The sequence below is a fragment of the Paralichthys olivaceus genome, chromosome 4 (genome assembly GCF_024713975.1).
Source record: "Paralichthys olivaceus isolate ysfri-2021 chromosome 4, ASM2471397v2, whole genome shotgun sequence".
Lineage (NCBI taxonomy): Eukaryota > Metazoa > Chordata > Actinopteri > Pleuronectiformes > Paralichthyidae > Paralichthys > Paralichthys olivaceus.
Window position 1 is genome coordinate 1,210,148 of NC_091096.1, and position 25,715 is coordinate 1,235,862.

The 25,715-nt window shown below is 44.2% G+C and overlaps 1 protein-coding gene across 2 annotated transcripts; it reads right to left on the bottom strand.

The window, feature by feature from the left end:
* Positions 1 to 697: 697 nt before the first annotated feature.
* ypel1 (yippee-like 1) lies at positions 698 to 24,936 on the bottom strand. 2 transcript variants are annotated; one of them, XM_069523223.1, is made up of 5 exons: positions 22,022 to 22,285; positions 17,763 to 18,046; positions 7,347 to 7,390; positions 6,071 to 6,179; positions 698 to 5,042 (listed from the first exon to the last, which is right to left on the bottom strand). In XM_069523223.1, exons 2-5 carry the CDS (start codon positions 17,877 to 17,879, stop codon positions 4,953 to 4,955), a joined length of 360 nt encoding a protein of 119 aa, XP_069379324.1. In that variant the 5' UTR covers positions 17,880 to 18,046; positions 22,022 to 22,285; the 3' UTR covers positions 698 to 4,952. The 2 variants fall into 2 exon arrangements, with proteins under 2 accessions (XP_069379324.1, XP_069379325.1); XM_069523224.1 differs by lacking the exon at positions 22,022 to 22,285 and adding an exon at positions 24,458 to 24,936 and having other exon boundaries at positions 3,391 to 5,042.
* Positions 24,937 to 25,715: the final 779 nt, after the last annotated feature.

A 25,715-nucleotide genomic window follows, 5' to 3' on the forward strand; every position in this document is an offset into this window, starting at 1 on the left:
TCAGTGTGTAGAATTTAGTGACATCTAGTGGTGAAGTGTCATGTTGCAGCTGAACACCCCTCCCCCTCCCCCTCTCCTTCCAAACATGAAGAAGAACCTGTGGCAGCTTCAGTCGTCATAAAAACTCAAAAGGTTTTTAGTTTGTTCAGTCTGGACTCATGTAAACAACATGGCGGCCTCCGTAGAGAGGATCCCCTCCATGTAAATATAAAGTATTTAAATATAAAGTATTTAAATATAAAGGGCCTTTTCTGAGGTAAAGAAAACTACAACTCATATAATTTAGATGAAACAAACTAGTGAAAACATCGTGAGGATTATTCTACATTTCTGTTTCCTTTCACCTGAATCTTAAAACTGGACCTTTAGTAACGTTGAGTGTTTGTCGACAGCTTCCAGACGTCCTGAGTTTTGTCTTTATCTCTGAAGCTGCTGATCTAAATCACTGACGCACGTTTGTTTTTCAGGCTTGAGGAGTGAACGCTCCTCTCGGCTGGTGAAGTCATCAAGGAATAACCTGGAATTCTTCTTCTGCTTGAATTTCAGAAACAAATGATCCAACACGTGGCGGAGACGGAAACAAGAAGAAAACTTCCACCGTCGTCCGACAAACTGCGAAAGATCACGTGCGTATTTTTAAAATTCACTTTCCTCTGAAAACTCAATAAAACTGTGAAATATTTGACAAACAACTTAATGCCATTGAAAATTTATTGTGATATCTGATAGTTTACATTAGAGTGAAAACAGACATGTGACATGGCTTCACTAATACAGAATGCAAAGCAATGTAGTCAAATAAAAAGCATATATTTGTTTTAAAATTTAGGAAAAAATAATAATAATAATAATAATAAAACAGGCACGACATATAGCCATTATAAATACAACATGCGTCAGACCTGTCGCTGCACAGTCCTAAGAAAAGAACAGTCTGTTCCCCTGTGGACCCTCGGAGCAACATCCCGTCAGGTTTGTGTGTCGCGGAGCAGCGGAGCTCAAAAAGTAGGTAGCCAGTGTCACAGGAAAACAACGAAGAGTAAACAGTGTTCAGCAGCGAGTATCTACATCTGTCTTCCAGGACGCAGTGACGCTGCCGAGTCCAGAGAATCAAAACATTCTACAGAAAGACAAACGTCACGACTGACGGGATTTCTCCTCTTTGATTTTGGTTTTTCACGGTTGAATCTGCAGAAGACGCCCGGTGCCTGGCGTCTTTCCTTCCTGTCGACTGACACGCGACGGTTTCGATAGAACCTGGTTCTTATTTGGTAAACGCCGGCGTGACACTGGCAACGGCTTTTTGTCGGTTCCACTTATTCTGACTGATCGAGGGGAGAGAACGGAGGCTCTGCTGCCGGACGCCATGTCGGAGTACACGGGCTGCGTGGAAGAAGAAAGTGGGACCAGTGCCGCTCCGTCCAGCAACGATTAAAGCAGACGTCTGCGAGAACGAGCCAGAGATTTGTTGTGGCGCCCCTGCTGGCCACAATTATAATTAGTGATTAAATGTTCTAAATCATATTTTAAGCAGAAATCCTGGTTCCGGCTTCTTATATTTAAATATTTGTTGTTTTTATGACGATACATTTAACGTTGTATTTTCAGAATGTCACTTTGGGCCTTTTCCACTATTTTCCACTATTATCGATAATTGAACTGACACAAACAATAACAGTTGACGGACCAGTCATCGTTTAAAACTTGTGATTAATCAAATTTTATGGGCCCAAAAAAAAAAAAGGTTTCCTACAAATGCTGGTTCCCTCCGAGTTTTGACACGAACCTAAAATGCTTCATCCCAGTTCAGGAGCCGTTATCTTTAAGGGTGGAGCCCTTGAAAGTCAGAGTTTGAGTTCGAGTTCAAGTCAGGAGCAAAGTTGAGACGTGGATGTTCAGATGTCTCGTCCTCGGAGCTCTTTAAAAAAACTCAGGGACAAAAACAAAAGTGTGAACCTCATCAGTTGAATCACTGAGAAACTCTGGCGAGTTTCCAGAAACCAGAGTTCATGAAATGTACTTTACCAGTTTACCAGCACCGATGACTCAGTGTGGTCACGTCTATTTCCCAAAGGTTACGGTTTAACAGAGACTTTCATTTTTGGGCTTTAAAACTGAATTATTTTTGAAATGTCTTGAAACACAAAGTGTAACGGCAGCAGCTCCTCGACTGGGACGAAGCAACTGAGGTCGACATCATCAAAACAATCAAATCAAAGCGTTCAGGGAAAAAAACCTGCAAGAAAATGAGCAAGTTTTCAAGAAATACAATCAGACATTCACAGCCAGCGTTGCTCAAAGCTGAGGACGTCCACTGCGGCTGCCAGAGGGACGACGTCCTCCGTACAGACACTGACTGTGGTGGGAAAGGTTTTTTTTTTGTAAAGGCTCTCCCTGCGACACGGTGGGAGATTCCAGCTCGCCCTCGACGTCTACATGTCTCAGCAGAGACCTGAACCCTCCAACAGGCTCGCACCACGAGCTACAATAAACCAACCAAACGAACAACGGGGATAAATCTCCTCCAAACAAACTACAACCTGACTCCAACACCGCAGATCACCGGGAGAGACGGTGACACCGAACAGCTGTGACAGAAAAAACACAAACAACTGAACCCATCAGATAAAAAAACTTCCAAACTAAACAGACGGAAAAACAGAGAAATAAAACAGTCGGAGGAAAAGGAACTGAACATTCGCTTTCGTGTGCCGGAGACACACACACACACACACACACACAGCCAGAGGTACAGTGAACAAAAGTGCTTCAAGTTGGGGAAGTAAAAGAACTAACCCGGTAGAAATACATATAAAACCTTAAATATTACTTTATGTACAAAAACTGTAACAGGGCCAATATCTCAGCTGTTTATCTTCAAGTAGGTTTCACTGCTCAGGGTTTGCATTGTCTTTGTTTTCAGGATTAAAGGTGGTGATATGACTGACCTCGCCGGCAAAGTAATCAATCACTGCTGATTTCTAAATCTCTCCCTGTCCCACCTGCGGCCATCTCAAACGACAAGCCCCGCCCCCACCCCTCGTCGTCCAAAACGTCTCCCTCCGTCTTCACCCGGAGATTCAAGAGACTGAATATTCATCTGTGTCTGCACCTCGAAATCTGAACATAGAAAATATATATACGTGTGTCTGTGGAACGCAGAATCAGGAATTTGGTGAAGAAGGTTCTCGAGGGCCACGTCGAACCAGGGGGGCGGAGTTATGCACTGCACAACAGAAAGAGAACACAATAAACGGAGGGGGGGAGGGGGGGCGTTCATGTTTTGAAGAGGCACAGGATTCATGCGGCTTAGAGGCAAATCACAGACGGCGTCCGCAAAGAGACGGATAAGCATAAAGTGCAAAAGACCTACCGGAGGGGGGAGGGGAGGGGAGAGGGGGGAGGGGGAGGGGGGGTGACAGCAGCAAAGAAACAACTCTTTTCTCCTCAGGTTGAAAATCAGCCCGAGGTGAAAAGCAGAATTGATTTAGATGAAATCAGAAATCTGCTGCCGACACTAAAGTCCCGACAAACCATCAAAGCTCCTCTCAGTCTCCGACAACCTGTCGTTCATCTGCGAGAAAACACAAAACTGAAAAACAGACGACGCTTTGCCTCCAAACCGACACGAAGCGACGGCCTCTGCAAAGTGCAAACGAAGTAGCGTCGTTCAAGTGTGCGGCTGTGTAATGGTGACCACACACAGTGCATATATATACACACACACAGTCATATGCATATATACATATGTGCATGACAGCAAATATATATATATATATTTAGAATCCATGTTCCAATATCTACGTACTACGAACATTTTCATAGTATTTATGGATATGTAATCATAGGATGTGTTTTTATACTCATATGTACTTGTGTCTCTCATATTACTACACGATGGAATAATACAATCTGTTTTATGACGAGTGACACTGACGTCAGGTTCTGCTCCTTTTCATGTTTCTGCTGCAAAATGGGACCAGCCACAATCGCAATTAGCCAAACACCACAAATATAATTAATGTGTGTGTGTATATTATATACACACACACACACACACACACACACCTTTATGTCGAAAAGGAAAATATCAGGTGCTACCAGAAGGGGGAGTAAACGAAGATTCACAACTAAGAAAAAAAAAGATATAAACAGAAAATAGTATCAGGTATAAAATCTCACACTACTGCAATCAGATCCGCTGCCACTTTAAAAACAAGCGAGATGCTGCTACATGTTCGTTACTACGCTAAACTCCCTTCCCCCTCCGCACCCGTCCCTGATCGCTCATTTGGACATTAGCAAAGAAAAGCATGCTCAGCTACAGGCAGAGTCACGACGAGCCCGAAACAAATAAACAGAACGTGACGGGGAAATAAAATGCTAACCAGTAACATTCACACGCCATCAAACCAAAAAAAAAAAAAAAACCTTGACCAAACCCACTAAACTAAAGCAAATTAAAAATCAAACACGTCGTCAGAGTCGTTTCGCTGGATGAGGGAAACAAAGAAATGTCCTTTCAGTGAAGTCCGTCCCCGGTGGCAGAGCGGGCGCCACATCACCACAATCACTTGTAAGCGTGTTTCGCGGTGGGGAGGAGGGTCGGGGGTGGGTGAGTGAGTGAGTGGGTGAGTGAGCATCGAACCCAAAAGCTCTGGAGCCGCGAAGGAGGACGCACAATCTTCAGCGTAAACGACCGGACTCCTGCGACGTGATTTTTCAAGAAGAGTTGCCCCGCCTCCTCGCCGTTCGCCCTGTTTCACGATGAGCAGGTGGGCGTGTGCACGCGAAGGAGACGAGCGGGTGACTGTTCGTGGAGGTGTGTCTTTGCTTCTTTTTGGGCGCGGTGGGCGGTGGTTGGGGAGGGGCGGGGTGATGGGAGGACATCATCGCTCCACGCAGTTCAATAAAGATTATTCCAAGGTCGGAGGAAAGGAGGAGTCGGAGCGTCACTCCCAGCCGTTGTCCTTGATCATGTGAGCCAGCTCGATGATGAACTTTCCCTCCTTGTACTTCTGACTGCTCTCGAAGGCGTGTTCCTGCAAAACAACCAGAGACGAGAGAAACACGTCAGCGACGCGAACAATCCCTGAGAACCAGAACCTTTCAAACACTCATCTAGATTTAATTTGAATTTAGTTTGATTCACTCAAAACTTTAAAACTTTTCCCTTTAGAGTTTCTACTCTAACACGATCTACTCTGATGGTTTCCTACATTTTAATCATTTCATTAAAAAAGTAATTAACAGAAGGAATAATAAACAAAATCAGAGAAATCATATGATAATATATTTCATTTCACGTTTATTAACACGTGACCACTCTCATACTCTGGACATGCGTGTTCCGCTGTCAACAGGAAGCTTTCGGTCGTTAGCGGCAGAAGAAGCTGTTAAATAATAAACCGTCTGTTCGTCATCCTCTTCAGTGAAAAGCAGAATTTTGAGCGATGCAGTGAAAACTGAAGTTTCCTCTCCTGACCGTGCGTCTCATGAAGATCTGTGTGAAACGTCTCGTCCTGCTGAGCGTCACGAGAACCAGGACGTCGCCCGGCGCCCACGTCTGTGATTATTTTCCTCCGCCTGCTTCGCCTTGTGAACCAGCTCCGCTCTGATCTGCTCGCGGCGCCTTTCTGAGAATCTCTAATTGTTTCTGTCACTGACTGAAGCTTTAAGTGAGTCTCTGTCTCATACTCTGTTCAGTTATTTTACACCCTTCTACAGCCGTTTCAGACAATTACCGCGACAGGCCTCCTCAAAACGTCCTGACATTTAATCACTGCAGACTCTCCGAGGAACCGCTCTGGCTGTCGGCTGCCAACCTTTCGGCTCTGTAATTATCTCCTGCTCCAGGAGACCAAAGAGCAGCTCGGCCTCGGAGTCTAAACACAAACCTGAGCATAAAAAACCGTCACCACGGCTTTAACAAACGGCTCTTTAATGAGCGACCCTGTTCTCCTGACCTGTCGCTCTATCGTTCGTCCATTTGGAGCCACTTAGCCACCGACGTGTTGTAAAGCTGCACATCACAAACAGGTAAAAGGTCTCAGGTGGAACTTTGACTCACGTATTTCCAGCCCAGCGTGGTTTTACAGTTTTCACAGTAGATGTCAGCCACAGCGTGTAAACCCGTGAGGAGAACCCGCTCCTCCGCTGGCCCGCAGCCGACATTCACCCTGGAGACGAGAGGTCAGAGGTCAGAGACAGAAGATCTGAAATCACCACATAGAGGAATTAACATTTTGAAGTGCTGTTCGAATGTTTAGTGAAATTTGTTATGCCCTATATATATATATAGTGCACTCATTGTTTCCCACAGTGCATCGTTAAAAAGTAGTGTGCAACCGATGGTCACTAACCATCATGCATTGCGCTTGTGGCATTGACAGGAAGAGAAATGGCGGAGAGACGAGAGGAGAGAGAGAGCAGCACGTCTCAGCTCTCTCTCTCTCTGGAGATTCTTCTCCTTCTTATTCGGATCAAAATATCTGAATCATTGTGTGAATAAAGACAAACAGGTTTATGAGGTTTACATTGAGTCTAATGGTTCTGATGGTGGAGTTTGTTTTCATGACAAAACAAACCTGCGACTTGCTGCAGTGAAATATGTGAAAAGAGCCGAGCAGCTCATCACAAACTGCAGAACACAAGCTGATTTTTTTATATTTAAAGATCAATTTTACTTAAAATATGAAACTCAAGTGTGAAATTAACATTTAAAATGTTTTTTCACCGGCCGACTTTGTAAAACTGGGTTAAAATATTCATATTTAAATTCATATCTCTATTAATTGTCCATATATGAGATTTAAAGAAATTCACTGAATCTTTGTCTAAAACATTTTGGCATCAAACAAAATGAGCGTTGACATTTTGGAGACAGAGCTAACGACTTAACACAAACAGCATCAATTAAAGTTCTCAGACAAAATAAAACTCTGGAAGACGTCGACGGGGACTCGTTTACTCGAGAAACTGCACGTTAACCGGTAATGAAAATAATCATTCAAATCTGAGGAGACTCCCAGCAGGGTCGTGATCAAGGACTCAAACTAAAAGAGACGATGGAAACATCACTATCGTCTCTTCTCTGGCCCGAACACCTCACACGGATCCTTCTGGCTCACATGCATCTGCACGCGTCCTGTTATTGTTGTTACTAGCTTGTATGTTAACTTCACGTGTGCCAGCGTCCCGTGTGTCGGAGAACACACGTAAAGAACGACACTGAATGACACGAAGGCAGAGGCTTCAGGAGAATGAGTCCAACGAATGACTTGTGAACAAACCATCATCACTTTGAGATGAGAACAATGGAGGTGAGTTGTGAGACTCGTACTTACACTGAGTTAAACAGGTAGGCTCGTCCTTGACTGCCTTGAAATGACTGAAACAAGAGAGAAAAACAAAGATCATGTAAGTTGACATTGACGAGCGGCACCAGACTGAGACACAGGAACGTCTGCAGCAGACGCCCCGGGCGGCTTCTCTCCCGCTAACTCCTGCCCATACTCGTTCTTCCACCTCATCAGGTTTCCCACAATCCAGTTTGGCTGCAGGTGAGAATAAAACGAGGTGGAAACACAAAGACAGAGCGAGTCAATCAACCGTCGTGTCGAGAGCTGACGCTGGATTTCTATCGTTCAACAGGAAAACTTCAAACTTCATTTTAACTTTCTGGAAAACGTGACGTTAAAAAGCTGGTGGCACTTTTAAAATCTGTCAAAGTTTAATAGAATGTGAAGCGATGGATGAAGTTACATTTACCAGATTAATCTAAATCTGGATAAAAATCCGTTAATAAAAAGGGTCAGATTTCTACTTTGGTGTTGAGCTTCACCGATGATGTGTCGTGTTCCAGATATTCAGCGAATCAGCAGAACAACAAAACAGCGTTTGTAGGGAGAAGAAGAAGAAGAAGAGACTTTAAGGCTCCACATGATGAGGATCTGAGCTTTTCTGAATGAAGGAACGTCAGTAACAAGACGCAGTTTAGTGGGATATTACATAAACTACACACACACACACACACACACACACACACTCGATACTGAGCCCTGATTCAAATCATCCTTTTTAAATCCCAAATGAGATAGTAAACACTAAAACAGCTGAATACTCAAACACACGGAATAATCATGAGAACAAACTTCCCTGTGGAGTTTGATTTAAACAAACATTCACGTGTTTACATTGTCACTAAATGCAGTGTGTGTGTGTGTGTGTGTGTGTGTGCATGAGGCTGAAATGAATGTTAATGTATTTATGCGTTTGAATTAAATATTAAAATTCCATGTAACTTTATCACATTCTATGTAAACTTTTTAAATGTAACTTTATTTAATCAAATCACCTTCAAGTTTTAATTTGATCAAACTAGCTGAACTCGATAGAAAACATTAGATGTCAGACTCTTACATAGAGTCAGCTGTTATTTAGTCAGCGTGAGGACGACGCTTCTCATCCTGATACCCAGAAATATCCAGCTGTAAAAATCTCATCAGTGTGAAATGTTTATGAAGTTTCTGGAATAATCGTCTGTACAGTTTGAAAATTCAGCTTCTTTCACCTCTAAATAAAGCTGAATAATAAATAACCTCCTGAAACCGACCACAGACGTGCGGCTTCTCCTCGCCGTGACGAAAACACAGTGTACAATAAAACATCCCGAGTGGACGCGTGACGTAACTGGATGTAAACACAGCAGTGAAGCTGTCACAGCGGGTGACGACAGTCCGCCGGGCTTCTCTCCCTCCGCCCCGTCACCCTCGGCCGGCAGACAGGCCCCAATCGGCTTTGCCTTTTCCATTGCAAATGAGCACAGCAGATAAGTTTGTGGCTGCGGTTGAGGGCGCTGAGCTAATTCTACCTAATAGGAGCACCAGCTGGCTCCTCCGCTGACCACAGCCACCACCGCAGAGGCTCAGGGGAGCAGAGTGTTCACGTTCCTCCACGCTGGGAGGGTTTGATTTCAGATCGGAGCACTTTCACTCGAGGCCGATTGAAGATCACAAAGATTATTATTCTCCGCTCGCTCCTCTCCTGTCGCCGCGGGCGTCGACGTCGCACTGTCACATCCTCGGGTTCATTGTTTGTGTGAAGTTTGAAATCTACAAACACACACAGTCCGCAGCAGCAAGACATGTGACCTTTAGCTGCGAGAGGGAACTAGGTCGATCCCTGTGGAGTTGACAACAAGTCGTCTCCGCAGAGAGGAGGCCAGAGAGGAGGAGGAGGAGGAGGAGGAACTGGGTGTCGTATCTGCAGCTCAGCCATCAACTTAACCACGGGGACGTCTCCATCTCTTTCTGCCCTTATCTGTTCTCCACTGTCTATTTTTACTCAGCAGCGTTTTCCTCTGTAGCCCAGATTCACTGTCGATAACTCAGCGACAGAACCATCAGGAGCAGGAGGACGCTTGTCGCTCACACGATACAGCGACATCCGATTAAATCAGGCAAGAAGAAAACTTGAATGTCAACTTGAAACATATTCACCAGCTTCAGATTCACTAGATGTCCCCGAAACATTTTTCATCAAGATCCAGAAACGATTCTCCGTGAAAACAACGAAAACGTTGATCCTGGATCTGCACCATGATTAAATTAGTTCTGTCTCGACCCATCACCTGTTTTCAACCAACAAACTAGAATGTGACTCAGCGGAGCTCATATCTCTTCAATGGTGTTTCCACATTTAAATCACCAGATCCAGATTTTTATTATAAATACCAGCTCCGTGATGTTCAATCTCGAAATGTTCAGGAAAGAGAAAAATAAACTGTTATGACGTCTTCCCCGACTCTTCCCACGTCCCTCCACTGAGTTTCCGTCCAGAAGTTTCTGCGTAATCTCGCTCACAAACAAACGAAAGACCAAAACGACTTCTTTCCATTTTAAGATCCATGAATGATTCTTTGGGAAATCCACTAAATACCTCAGGAAAGTCTCACAACGTGAAAACAAGTCAAATCAAAAAGTCTTGGGTTCTTCTCCGTCCTCGTTCCATCCTTCTACCACGGGTCATTAAATCCATTCAAACAAACAAACAAACAAACGTGACCTTGCTCGGCGAAGGTAATAAATTTGGTTTCATGGATCGTGTTTCTTTTTAATGACAAACCTCCGTCTTCTATCAGACGACCCGACAGGATCCTGGAGCTTCTGAGCCAGATGAAGGCTGCAGAACTCCCACAGGTTCTTTTTCTGCTGCAGCTTTAATGAAACACGAGCAAACAGCAGCGTTGTTACCGAGCTCGTTTTCTGAAGCCGCTGCAACTGCACGTGTTTTAAAAAAGGCTTTTCCTCAACATGAGAATCCTACAAAGAAAAAAATCCCTGAATCCTCTTGACCACCGGGGACTGAAGGGAACAAAAGCTCGCAGAACACAAATCCACCTCGAGAGGCGAGACGCAGGCAGAGAGGCGTCTCATCGTCTCTCAGGCCCAACGGCCGCATCTGGTTTCACAGAGACGACTTTATTTTGTTTTAAATGTGTATCACAATAAAGATTAACTGGAATAAATTCAGATTAACTGGAAACTATTAACAGAGCTGCTGTTGACGAAGGTTCAGCATCACAATCAACCCAGACGTTCCGTTAACATTCAGTTTCAAACAAGTAGTTTTAAATATTACATATCTTATATTTAAAATCCTACATTATGTTCATTTTATCCAAAATACTTGTGTTTCATTTAATAATTCTTTACAAATTGTAACTGAAAATATAAAATAGGATTTAGTCCAGACGAGCGTTTTTAAATCCACATGAGAACTCTCCTCTGCTCATACGAAACAAATAACAAGACAAATCACGTGACCATTCACACGCACTGGGCATGTGTGTGCCGCTGCGGACAGGAAGTAGGTTGTTTCCTCTGCAGATACGATTTCTGAACGAGGAACCGCGATGGTAAAAAGTAAGAGCATGGATTTCTTTTCTTGGAGCGACGACGAGGTGGAACTGTCCCGTCCTGAAATGTGAAATATACTCTTTGATGCCATCAGCTCTCTCATCGTGATTACGAGATCGTGACTTGTATCAGGGTCATCGTCCAAGTCGTAATAAAACCCTGGGAGGTCGAGGAAAGTCACAGCGACTCCAAACTCATCGCAAACCAATTCTGAAGGTGACAGGGACGTTTGTACCGACCCACCCGACGTCTGTTCAGATTCCTCGTGTTGGAACAGACGTGCTGGAGGTGCTGTTAGCCTGGCTGCTGAGTAGGTCAATAAATCCTTGCTGACCCAGAATTCACTTGGTTTAATTATGATATTAAAAGCAGCGACATTAAATTGTTCTGTCGTGGCCGCCCTCAGTCGCATGTCAGCAATCCGAGGTTGGGCAAACCTCTGGTTGGACGAGGGGGGGGGAGAAAAGAAACCAGCTCCCGTTAACGACCAGAAATGAAAAGTGTGATCAATCCATTAGAGCGGGACGGAGCCAGGGCATAAACCCCTCCCTCCTCAGTATTCAGGCCTTCTCGCTGCCTCCCAGGCGCCGCTCGCACCGCTATCGGATTTCAGGATGATGCTGGTATCTGCTCTAAGACGTAACTCAGATCTGATAAAAACACAAACTGACAGCGACGCTGAGAAGATGCTGCGCGCTCAGGATCACAATAACAACAACACGTCAGCTCTGGTTTTCTGCAGGTTTTGCGTGAAGGTATCAACTTGGATAAAATCTGTGATTTCGTTTTCCTGTCAGTTTGCTCATCCAGCCCGTCGTATCCGCGGAGCTTCATCCGGTCGTGCATCAGGCCTGTCAAACTTTGGACGTGTCCACATGTTGAGGTGGAAAAGTGAGTCTGATGATCCAAGAGCGGAAACACAGAGCGTCAAAGAAACCTGGATAAAACAGCGCGGTCTCTCCAGCTTGAGCTAAATTTAGTGGAAACAAGCATTTCTGGTCCTTTCTGTTATTTTGCCATTTTTAGTTCAGTGTGAGGAGGGAGGTGGCGGGGGAGGGGCACTGAGCCTGCCATGCTTCCTTCAGTGCTCAGGTTAATCCTCTCTTTTGGCTCCATCTGCATCCTCGCTCGCCGGCTGACATGAAGCTCAGGGAGGAGAAACCGTTTCATTTTTTTTTTTTAACCTGGTTCAGGAGAATTCCAGCTCTCACACAGTAACTGTGAGGAGGAGTCAACCAGAACCTGCAGAGCTCCTACAAAATAAACCTTCATTTGTTACGGACACGACGGTCCTGTCTTACTTTGTGTGCAGAGAAAAGAAGAATATCGGAATAAGCGCGATAACATTTCTACATGGGGTGAAAGTCAGACGTGGTCGTGGCGAGCGGCCCTTGGCAGCGTGTGGTGGAAAACACCAGACTACGGTGTCATCTTCTCCTGAGCAACATAATCAGCTTAGACGTGTCGATGCTGAGGAGCAGTGATGATGGAGCTGAACACGGACGAGAACTTATTAATACATCAAGATGTTAATAAGGTCAAAGTTTCAGATATTGATCAAATGGAGAAAATCTGATTAAACGTGAATCAACCATTTAACAGAAATGATTTAACGTACATTCAGAATATTCTCTAGTGACAGCATCTTAAATAATCTGCTACGTTTCTCAAAATCATTGTAAATTTAATATTATTATTATTAATTCAACACCTCTGGGTTTTGTTCAGTAAATTTATTCTGTGCTTTCAATCATTCATTTGCATTTTATCATCTGTGATCACTACGGACGTCTCACTAAACCTTTTTACCTTTAAGCTTCTTTTAACAGTTTTAAGTATTTTGTTTTCAGTTATTTTACTACAAATACAAAAGGGGCTTTAAACTTTTCATGATTTAAATTGTCCTGATTTCTGTGTCTTCAGTTTGAGTTTTACCCGTGTGTTACTGAGAGTTCGGTGACTTTATAATTACAATAATGTGGAGATAACTTTCCTTCCTACTCGTGTTATTAATTCCTCAGCAGCGTTGTGGGCTTAGAAGCACAACGATCCCGGACCCGTCATGAGGGTGAGTGTTGGGTCAGACGTCGGACGGCTGCAGGACGAGTTGATGCGTCTTCATGAAAACAGCGTGTTTACTACGAGAGGCCGACAGGAACAAGAACGGCTGCCAGAGGAAGCTCCCCCGATGAAATCCAATTATTATCAAAGTGGATTGTTTAGACAAATGGGGTCATTTGTTCAAGCGTCACCTTCTGGTGCAGACTCAGTGAACAAGACGAGCCAGTCAACAGTTTGCTCATTAAAAGCGGCGACCTGAGTTTTTACTGCAGAGAAAGTTTGACTTCCCTCGACAGCTGGAGGCAGCGACTCTGTTTTCTGTTCCTCTGCGTCAGAGGGTCAGAGGTTAAAGGTCAGCTACAGGCACAAATCCTGAAACCGACAAATTCACACACACTTCTAAGCAGCACTTTGTCCGTCACACGTCACTGTCTTCAACCCATATGCTGAAAAAGTCTCCATAGAATCAAAGCACAGCTTTAATTGGGTTTCGTTTCTTTCTGCCAATTAAAACAATAAACTTAAAATAAACCACAACACGAGACGAGTTCCTTCTTTGTGCAGAAACCTCAAATCGTGCAGCGGATTATTTCGTCTCTCTGGGAACTCCCTGAGACGTGGCTCCTGTGTGACTGTAATAAATCTGACTTGTTTCCCTGCTGCTACTGGTTCTCCAGCATTCCTGCTCCAGCGTCACGTCTGAGAAACTTCTGCAAACAATCAAAAGAACTCTCCGTCATCTTCAAACTCTTCGTCACCGGCCTCAGGAGCAGCGACGCCCGAGCGCTCACCTCAGGTTCTACACCCGTGATTGAATCAGGAGTTTCAACTTATTCTAGTCTCTTTAAATCAAACTACTTTAGAACAAACAGATTCTTTTGAAGAGAATTTCTTCACAAAACCACGAGCAGGCATTTGTCTGTCCACACGTCCTGAAACTCAACCAAAGCAGTTCTGTGGGAAGTAACAGTACTTGTATTTAGATACTGTCCATTGTTCATGTATCTGTAAATCTATATGCAAATATGTGGACTTTCTGCTCCACTACATTTTATAAAGCGTTAAGTTAAAAAGATCAAATAGTATTCTATGTTAACGAGAGGGGAACTGGTCCTTTTATCCAATCAGAGCGTGCAGGTAACATTAGACCCCGCCTCCTGCAGCAGCATCACCTTGTGAAGAAGAAACAGACTCAGCTTCGTCCATATGACCACGATTTCCTCTGAGAACATTTTCAAACTAAACGATCTCGTGCTTACTTAGTTTTACTGAAGTAGAAAAGTTGATACTTTCACTTGACTAGATTTCTGTCCATGTATTTGTACTTTTACTACAGTAGTTTCCCCACATCCACCCCAGTGCTCTCTTATTTCCACCTCCAGCCCCCAGCTGCCTCCGACCCCTCCCAGAAAAACCTCTACAAGCCGACACTTCAACAACTGACCTCTGTCTGGCGTCTTGGCTCAAACTGAACTGTGGGCGTTCCTCTGACCTCGCTGTGCGCGGCATCACAGCCAACAGTGGGCAGAAGCATTTCTTAATCTCCGGCCACGTGGAGTCAGAATGAAGTGAAAACGGTGCGTCGAGCTACAGACGCAGAGACACACTCTGAAGAAAAAAAAACAGCCTCCGAAAATCTGCTGCTCGGTTTGGAGCCGCCGTCATCACTTAACATCTGATGAAGGTCGATGCTGTGATGTTCAATAACCTGCTGCTCGAGCAGAAACAAGCAGTCACAAGTTAAAACAACCTGCTCACAGCATCGGGAATCAATGATTTATGAGCTTTGTTTGTTTGTGCACGAGGACGTGAAAAAGTGCACGCGTGGGAACATGGGAATGACGCAACACACATTCCTGCCGGTGGTTTCACACTATTCCAACACTTTACATATGACGGCAGCGTGTCAGGAAACACACGGATGTGATAAGAGCGAAGAGGAAGAAGGAGACAGCTTTTGTTTCTATATGTTGGAAAAAAAATGTCAGGAGGCTTCATTCATATTGTATTTGTTTGTTTATTTGTTTAGTTTTGTGCATGACACAAACACAAACACAAACTTTCATCCTCTAACCCGCGTGGTCACGGTTTTCACTCTGACCGTGACTCCTCTGATCCGACACGTCAGTGAGGTGCAGACAGACGAGGAGAGTCGCTTTCTTTGGCCAAAGGCGCATCAGTGTGTTTGCGATGGTCTCAAATTAAAACCCTGTGAGATCCTCGTTGTGCAGACTTCACAACACTAGAAGTGATCACGTCGAGGCCTCTGACGCTGCAGAGAGGAACAACAGTCTGGTGGCCGAGCTGTTAACTTCCTGCTCGCGCTAACGAGCCGTGAGCTTCCGAGTCTCCGAGCGCCAGCAGGCAAATGGATCTGGACACGGAGATGGCGAGTGCACAGACTGATCGTCTGTCATCTTTGCCATTTGAATAATCAGCTTAGCGAGTGGCGAGAGTGCAACACACGGGGAGCACACTGTCACCATCTTATTGTGAAAGGTCGCCGCCTCAGTCGCCGCTTCATCTGATCTTTTAGGAACTTTACTCTCTCAGCAAACGGGCCAAATCTTCAGCGTCCGACTGAATATGATGTGACTGTAGAAGGAGTCTGTTTGTTTTTGTCTCTGACGATGATTGAGGACAGGATGTGGAAGGATTCATGTGCTGGAAGCCACAAACTTGTCTATGTTCAAGACCAAACTCGTCGTGTTCATATTAGTTTTAGAGACACTTTGGAAACGATGACGTAAACACAACCACATGCTCGTTGGGTCTTCTCGGGTTCTCGATGTTCACACGAGAACTCTTTTAGACGAAAACAACCAGCACGAGCATCAGGTTCATTGCTCATAGAAACAATCATGAGTTGAAGCTTTGACCAGCAAGAAAAAAAATCTGCTTCCTTTTGCTTGACTGAAAAATGTCCCATCAAACCTACAGATGCACAAAACAAGACGCGGCACGATAAATGAAAAGTATTTTTCACAAACAGAATCATTTCACCACAGACACTTTCTGAGTGATCGCACACAGGACGACGTGTCTGAAAAGACTCGACATCAAGGTTTGTTGTCGTCCGTTCGTCTTTCAAATCTTCACTTTTGAGACGAACTCCTTTAAATTCAGACGAGCGCCGCCAGACACTTTGTGACTCTTATAATAAACCGTGATCTGGAGTCACGTCAGGTCACAGTCTCACAGAGACGAATGTCTCCGACAGCACTGTACAGCAAACACAGCGTTAAATAACTGTCACATCTAATCTTATTTTCATGAAACCAGACGAGCGGAGAGACGCTCATTTATAATGTCGATGCTTCGCAGGACTGGAAGTTTGCTGCAGATGGAGACGGTGATTTTTAAAGGTTAAGTTCAGGGGGAGAGGTGCAGGAGGACATTTGTCAAACTAATCTAGTGCCGACTCAAGATGGGATTTATCGCCTCATTTTACAGGTGATGTTTTTACCCTCAGCTCAAACATGAGGTTCTGACCAAACTTTTCTTTTTAACACAAACAGTAAAAAAAAAGGTTCAGATCTGAAACATGTCGATTTGTTGTTCGTTAATTGAATAACTAATTTAGCCTCTCGTGTGATTTTCTCGATAGTAACTGATAATAAAACTAAATCCCTGTTCTCTTCAAATGAAACGATCTGAAGACGACACCCTGGGCTCGGGTCTTTATCCTCATTATCTGAAATATTCAGGCGATAAAAAGATCCAGACAATAAAACCATCTCAGAGCAGTTGACAGAAACATGTGGGCGCTGAGGCCCGTCTTCATTTTCCGTCTCGTGTGTTCGATGCTGAGACAAGACAGATGCTCAACAGCTGCTTCTGTATCTCTGCTTTTACGAGATCGGGAGCTTCGGTGATGCGACGAGGCAGGTGAGCATGAGATAAAACGACACTGAGGTCAAACTGATGGGAGAAGACAACAGTCCATCACCGCAGAGTCCCGACTCAGAGACATTTAAAATGGTTCCAGTTCTGATGAGCCACGAATAAACATGAACCTGAACCAAGACGTTAGCATCGGTCAAGATGAAATGTTAGCATGAGCCAAAACAAAACATTAGCGTGAACTAGACCAAACATTAACCTGAACCAAGACGTTAGCATCGGTCAAGATGAAATGTTAGCATGAACAAGGGCACAACGTTAGCATTAAGCAAAACGTTAGCATGAACAAGTCCAAACATTAACATGAACCAAAACGTTAACATGAGGCAAGATGAAATGTTAGCATCAACCTCGACAAAACGTTAGCATGAGCCAAAACATTAGCATGAACCAAAAAGTTAGCATGAGCCAAAACAAAACATTAGCGTGAACTAGACCAAACATTAACCTGAACCAAGACGTTAGCATTGGTCAAGATGAAATGTTAGCATCAACCTCGACAAAACGTTAGCATGAGCCAAAACATTAGCATAAACCAAAACGTTAGCATGAGCCAAAACAAAACATTAGCGTGAACCAAAACGTTAGCATTGGTCAAGATGAAAATGTTAGCATGAACAAGGGCAAAACGTTAGCATTAGGCAAGACCAAACATTAACCTGAACCAAAATGTTAGCATGAGCCAAAACAAAACATTAGCACGAACCAAACCAACTGTTAGTATGAGCCACGTTGCCAAGACGACACATTAGCATGAACCAAGACCAAACGTTGGCATGAACTAAGATGAAACTAGCACGAGCTATGACGAAACACCTAGCCTGAGCTACGGTGAAACGTTAGCACGTTAGCTGTGAGACCTGTGACAGGTACTCGTACCTTGGAGATGAGCTCGTCGTGATTGGCCAGGTGCGCCCGGCAGTGGATGCAGCTGTAGGTGCGGTGGCAGCTGGGCAGGTAAGCCTGGAACGTCTTCGACTTGGTCATCTTCACCATGTCAGTGGGGCAGGGCTCCTCGCTGGCGTCCGGGCTGGCACTGGAAGAGTTGCAGCTCTGCTGGACTTGCTGACAGAAGAAACACTGGAGGATGCAAGCAAAAGCCGTCGTTGTTGTGGAGTGGGTGTGTGGCACGCTCCACACAGACACCACGGAGAAAATCAAACCTGTGACAGAGGGAGAAGACACACACGTGTGTTGAGTGACATGTTCCACACTTCCTATTTTTAGAGCTCCTGATTCTGATTTGCACTTCCCAATATGAACTCATTTGCCGCGGCAATCATTTGATTACAATCGTCTATTACACGATTACGATCACGTGTTGACGGCCAACATGGCTGCACGATGATGTAACTTTAATTTGAGGACGGGCCAGACACACCCGTGTTTACATGAGGACACGTCACAGGTGGAGGACACCAGCAGCTCCGTGTTAACGAAGACGAGCTGCTTCAGTTTGTCAGAAACTTCAGCATCGTGTTTCTTACTGTTACTTTACAATAAAAGTTCAAATCAGTGTCGAGTATTTCTGCCTCGAATCGTTTGAGTCCACGAATAATGACATTTATCTAAAGTCAAATTTAAGTGTAAATAGAAATAATTAGGAGGAAAAACTCCATCGGTTTTTTTCAGTTTCATTATTTTAACTAGTTTTGGAAACAAGAACCAGCTTCAGCCAAACGTTTAATTATCATCAATTATTATCTGAGGTCGGAGGCAGATTGGTTTGGAAAGATAATTGTGGTTTATCTTAATTTGGCTTTTATTAATCATGAAGCAGAGACTCCCAACATCAATTATTAAAATCTAAATGAAGCAGATGACTTTTTTAAACTTGTTGCAGGAAACAAATCAGATCAAATCTAAAACTGAGAGAAGAAACTTTGGTTTGTCAAGTTTTCACAGCTGAGATGAAAACAACCGTCTGTAGAGAAGAACTCCACAGACACAACGAAGAGCGGCTCAGGTCAGGTCATAAACAGCACAGACGGGAACAGACAGGAACAGACGACAACAGACGAGAACAGACAGGAACAGAATAAAACAGACGAGAACAGACGAGAACAGACAACAACAGACTAAAAAAGACTAAAACAGACAGGAACAGAATAAAAAAGACTAAAACAGACGACAATAGACGAGAACAGAATAAAACAGACGACAACAGACGAGAACAGAATAAAACAGACGGGAACAGACGACAATAGAAGAGAACAGACGACAACAGACGAGAACAGAATAAAACAGACGGGAACAGACGACAATAGAAGAGAACAGACGACAACAGACGAGAACAGAATAAAACAAACGGGAACAGACGACAACAGACAACAACAGACGGGAACAGACAGCAAACTTTTACAGGATCAACACACAGACCTGTGCAGGTGAAGAGCACAGACATATGCTCGTGTTCTTGTTTCACGTCCTCCAACATCGTTTACTTTTAGTTTGATTCTCTCGTCTATTGAATTATTGTTGATGATGATTCACAGAGTGGAACTAAAAGGCTGAGGTCTGGTGTCTCTTCACACCGAGGTTTGTTCGTGCGGTTCAGAGAGAAAACAGTTGATCGTTGTGAAGTTTGCTTCTTGTTTATGTGAAACTCTTTTACTTCAAATCTCCACAGTGAGTTTGATTTGATCTGGTTTCATTTAAACACATTCAGTCACAGAGCAGCTGTCTTAAATAAATACAATGTAAACACAATGGGGTTTGGAAGAGGGTGGCTCGTCAGCTAACGTTAGCGAGCTTCAGATAGAGGTTGTTTGATTAACACGTCTCTACGACACCTTGAGATCAACAGGTTCAAAGCAGTGTTGACTCAACACACACGTCACAAACTGCTCCTTAGATATATAATGTAGAATAATATTGACCAACTGAACACAGCTCACGTTAGCTTGCTAACCTGTTCAGAGTGAAACATTAAAAAACATTACGATGAAAAATTCCCACGTGAAACGTGATAAATGTAAATCTTTAAAGATCCGTGACGTAAACAACCTCAGCGGGATGGTCACGGTCATTTTAAACTTCGCTAACACTTTTTACTGTCACGCACTTATTTCTCCAGGTTCAGAGTCAAGTTAGAAAATGTTCATGTTTCGTGATTGTTGTCAGTTCCTCCTGTCTCCAGAGTTCACGGCTGCTGATTGGACGGTTCTACAGAGGAGCTGATTCACAGATGACTGAAGTCTCTACTTCTTCAATCTCCATGAACTAAACAAACCGAATCAGGGGATTCAGCAGAAGGATTTTCACATTGTGGTACTTTTACTTCAGTGAAGTGTGTGTGTGTGTGTTTTTACTGCTGGAGGTCAGACGACGAGGGCGGGACTCTGACATGTTGTGTCTGTGTTGTTGATTCAAATGAGACTGTGTGTCTTTCGTCTGCTCAAACAAAGCGGCTCGAACTTCTGGTGTTGACGACAAAAGCAGGTTAAAGGAACAAGTTATCGTTCCGAGGAGACGGCGTCAATAACAAAACATCCACTTGTGAGGAAATGCTGAGAACTTTAGTTTGATTAGAATGAATTCATGCTTCTCTGGTTTTAAAACGACTTCTCTCAGACACGTTCAATCACCTGATTCATCTTTCTGCTGAATTATAATTAAGTACAGCCGTCGTCAAAGTGTCATGGTTTCATTTTCATCTTTTTATTGATAATCTATCAAAACCAGCTTCACTGGGACACCGCCACCTTTGTGTTAGACTCTGAAGTCTGCTGCAGCTCATCAACAACCAAGCAAACACAATGGAAACACGATGAAAACGAGCTTCAGCGGCTCGAGAAGTTTCCAGTTGAGCTCGATGTGCAGCAACAGGAAGAGCAGCAGCGAGACACGAGCCCAGCGGCCAGACATGAAAACAAAGGAGCTTCCGCAGCTCAACAGGAAGCAGCCGTGACGTGGAGCATGGCTGCACACACACACACACACACACACTTCACACGGCTGGGGGGGTGAGAAGTGGAAACTGACCCTGTGGCCCCAGAGGAGCCATATTTACATACATACTGAATAATCTGCACAGGTGCCAGAGGAATAATCCCTGCATGAAAAGAACCAAATCCCCTTTCTGAATTAGCCCAGTTTAACCCCGCACGTGCACAGGGAAAGGTAAACACACACACACACACACACACACACACACACACACACACACACACACACACACGCACACACACACACACACACACACACATATCACCGTCAGTGATTAAATCAGATATGTGCATTTAGACAACCCCCCCCAGCACACACACACAGCTGTTGTCTGGTTGGTAAATGTCCAATGCAGCTTCTTTGTTTCTCTTGATTCTGTTCATCTCCACACGTTTACTTGGATCGTGGTTTTTTTTTTTTTAACTGTTTCCTGTTATCTGCCTTCCATCTTCACTTCAAGCTGTGCAGAACCTTGTGCCCGTGTTTGGAACGTAAACTTTATTATTCTCATTCGACAGCACTTGGTTTGACGTGTTGTCTTTTCTTCAGTTGCTGCTTCACAGTTTTATGTTTTTGGTTTTTGTTGCAAACTCTTGAATTTACTTCTTCATGGATAAAACAAAAACAAACAAACAAAAAAACCAGTGCAGAGCTCGTGTCTCCTTTGTTCCAGCCTCGTCTCCTCACCTGCAGCTGCTCAGGCTCACATGAGGAGGCTGAGGACAGAGGACATGGAGGACATGAAGAGGACATGGAGGACATGAAGAGGACATGAAGAGGACATGAAGTGGACAGGTGAAGAACAGCTGACATTCACACAGAGACTGTGCAGCTCTGGAAACAGGAAGAGTCCGGACAAAAGACTTGGCTGCTCTGACTCACAAAAACAACACAACCACACACACACACACACACAACGTGCCTCACTCTTCATCACGACACCGCAGCCTCCTCTTCCTCCTCTGCTCTTAATCCTCCTCTTCCTCTAAACGTGTTTCTCTCCAACAAAGAACACGACGGCAGCTCGGGAGCAACAGTGTCACTGCTGCTGCTGCTGCTTTGTTTCTCTGATCCTGGTGCAGCGAGTGACCAACACTACACAACACTACACAACACAACACAACACAACACAACACAACCCTGGCAGCTGTTTCCACCGGGACTCTTCCTCCTCTGCTGCTGTCACTCACCTGGATCAGATGTGAGCAGGACGCTGCACGATCAGCTGTGGTTTGTTGTTGTTGTTGTTTGTTGTGTTGTTGTTGTTGTTGTTGTGTAGCTGGTCCGCTGGTTGTCGTCTCGCGGCCTCAGCTCCATGTGTGTGTCGCGGCCTCATCAACTTATTGTCGCGTCCTGCTGCTGCTGACGCGTCTCATTTTGAGCCACTCGAGCTTTTGTTGGATCTTTTGTGCGCAACGAGCTGGCCTCGGTACTTTGCGCGCACACGTCACCACGTGGGAGGGAGACGGAGCCTTGATTGACGGCCCGGCTGGCCAATGGGAGGCTGCGCTGCCTTCAGGCTCCCGTGGGAAAGATGGAAACCAGGCGGAGCGGTTTATTTCTCCGCTCTTAGTTTCATTTTTTAAGTTGTTTCTTTTGCTCTTGTTGGAGGTGAAGAACAGGGGGTGTTTGTTAAGATCTATTAGACGAGTTGTGGTTCGTGAATGTGGGATATAAAACACGCCAGAGTAAAGCTCTGTGAAAGTGAAACTGCGAAAGAGGAAGAGATTCTGTGTTGTTTCAGCAGCCACGACTCCGAGGATGAACAAAGTGAACAGAGTCATCTGGAGATTTTCACAAGGTTGCCATAGTTGTTTTGTTTCTATTTCATTATTTAATGCTACTTCTTCTTCTTCCTCTATAGTTAGTAAATAATAATAATCTCATTAAATAGAGTTAATCTAATTCAGTTTGGATTTTCTTTAGTTTGTATTTATCTTGATTCATTCTGTTTTTTCACCTTGATAGAGCCTTTGTGTGTTTATATTAAACAAAAGCTTCTTTCACTTCAGGTTTCAGGTCTTTGGCTGTGGAACCGTCTCCTCTCCAGAAGTTATAGATGCAACATAATTTCCTGCAATAAAACACAAACGCCTCTCGTATGAATACAGAGCTTCTCTGTGTGAACTTTGACAGAACCGATGTGTTATTTACTGCAATAAATTGAATCATATATTTTAGTTTCAGGAAAATGAAGCTCTCAGAGTTATTGCCCTGTTCCTGCTGTTGCTGAGAAGATTATTTCCCATGCGGCCTGAACGCACCTCAGAGCAGAGGAGGGAGCGTGCAGATCCCCGGATGTGTAAATAAATACAGGATGAGAATATGAATCTCATTCTTCATCTTCCTCTGATATTAGAACTGTGACAGTTCCACCTGCAGCTCCTCGTCTCCTTCAAACACAAGCTTCGGTTCCTGGAAACTTTCCCCAGATGTTTCACACAAAGAACAAACTGATGATTAACAACAATCTGAGCTGATGAGTTTGTGGATTAAAAGTCAAAATGAATAAAAGGATCCTCGAGTATTTAACATGAAGGAAAACAACAGACACAAATAAATAAACCTGCCCTCGTTAGTTAATTGTAGAAACGAATCAATCATCGAGCTCCCAGTGTTTTTTTTACGCACTTTCCACATTTGGATGCAGAATCTTCAGGATGAGAGGATTTCTCCAAACAATGGCGACGAAGATGATTTTTGATTTGCTTGTTTAGTGTCAGCACAGCAGCATCACTCTGCTCTGATCCGCATGTGAAACATGAGATTCAATCAAAAACAATTCAATCTGCCACCAAACACAAATCTGCTCTGGTCCTGATGCTGAGGAAACAAGGTGCAGCCTGAAGCAAAGACTCATGGGATATATCATCATCATCATTATTGTTTTTATCATCATCATCATCATCATGATGGCTGTCTTTGTTCCTCGTGTGTGTTGTTGCTTCAGCAGCACCACGAGAGGAAGGGGACGCACGTAAACACATCTTCATCATCATCATCATCATCACACTGCAGCTTCCCTCAGAGTTGCGTGGCTGCGCGCGCGTGACCGTTATGAAATCCGTCCTCGCGCTGTTTTTGTCGCCCGTTCACGTGGCCTGTTAAGCAGCTCCAGAAAAAAAACACTGACCGAGATCTGCAGCCGAGGATGAGGAGGATGAAGAGGATGAAGATGAGGAGGATCTTCCTCACCATCATAACAGAGATGGCGCAGATGATCATGTGACAGCAGCAGAGGAGGAAACGCCAGCTGATTGTTGAGATGTTGAAACCTCACACACTCATTAATGGAAGCAGATTATTACCGAGGCCTGAACAGTTACATAAAGAAAACTGTGTCAGATGAATAAACCAGCAGGGTTATAAAATATATCAAGATATAAATATATAAAGAGAATAAATATATAAAGATAATAAAGATATAAAGATAATAAATCTAACCTGGACCTGGGATGAACACATGAGGGTGTAAATACAGAAACACTTGAAATGTCCAGCAGGAAACAAACTGGATTAAAGTAGAAAAGTGTGAAGTTGTTGTTGTTGTGTTGTTGTGTTGTTGTGTGTTGTTGTGCAGATAAACTTCATGTGTGTCCTCAGCGGGTCACCGGATCAACACTCACCGCTGGACCTCGTCCTCTTCCCCCGCCTCAGACACCACAACACGCCGCTGAGGATCCTCCGGTGTGTCCCCCGGAGCTCCAGCAGAAGCCAGAGTGTCCGTGTTCGTGAAAAGAGAAGAGAGATGATGGAGACACCGTCACTGTCCCATGGAGACAGCAGCGGAGAAAGACATGGGGGTCCCCGGTGATGGTCTCCTCTGAGCCGGGAGGTGTGCGGGGTCACTCCGGAGAAGAGTGCGGTCCGTGCGGCGGCTCAGAGCGGGTGCATGTTGGAGCTGTCCGGTTCCTGAGGGGTGAGACAGGCCGAGCTGTCCCGTCTGCGGCCTTTCTATCCTCGGATCCTAATCAGCTGTGATGCGCATTACGCACAGAAAGCTCCGGGACAGCGGCTGCGGTCGATGCCGTCACTGGTGTGTTGTTCAGGCTTCATGCTCCCCGTGGGATGAACCGTGTGAGATGCGTTCACTGTCAACTTGTTCAGGAAAAGTGCAGGAAACAAGCACTTTTATGTCATCCACCAGGGCTGCGTTCAGGTGCCGTAGGACAAAGGAACGATTGGGTTTGAGCGCACAGCAAAAGAACCTGGAACATGTCGAGACAAGTTTAACTTCAGGCTGAAATGATCCTGAAGTGAGTTTAGTTTGTAACGAGACGTAAACACACGAAACAGACGCAATGTGTTTTCAATCAGAGACAACAAGGAAATGATTTTAAAAACCAGTTTAAACTTACAAACAATAATAACTTTATTTCTATGGCGTCACAAAGAGGTCGAATAAAATCAAGAACACACAACATCTGAGGCAACAAGCAAACAAGTACAAGTTCATTTATAACAACAGATGAAAAAATCATCGTTCAAAAGTCTCGGCCAAAGATAAAGATAAAAAATATAAGATATGGCAAAAACTATTATTACTACGATCACTCCTCATATACTACTATTAGAACTAAAACCAACAAACTTATAAGATAAGAAATAAGTGCAGTTCAACCCAAGTGTTTCCAAAGCGTGAAGACGACCACAAGATATGGTTGAAAGCTCTGGATGGAGTTGATTAAAATGTATTAACACTCTCGTTATATAATAAATAACAGGAAACAGCACACGTTCACACTGTTGTGGGTTTTATTGTCTTTTTACCAGTTTATAAAGAGATTTTCTTAGTTTTGTACGTGAACCTGTGTCAGAAGCTGCTGTAACTGTTTCTTCTGTCTATTTAGGGAAATAGTGACTGTTGCTGTGATTTTACTTTCA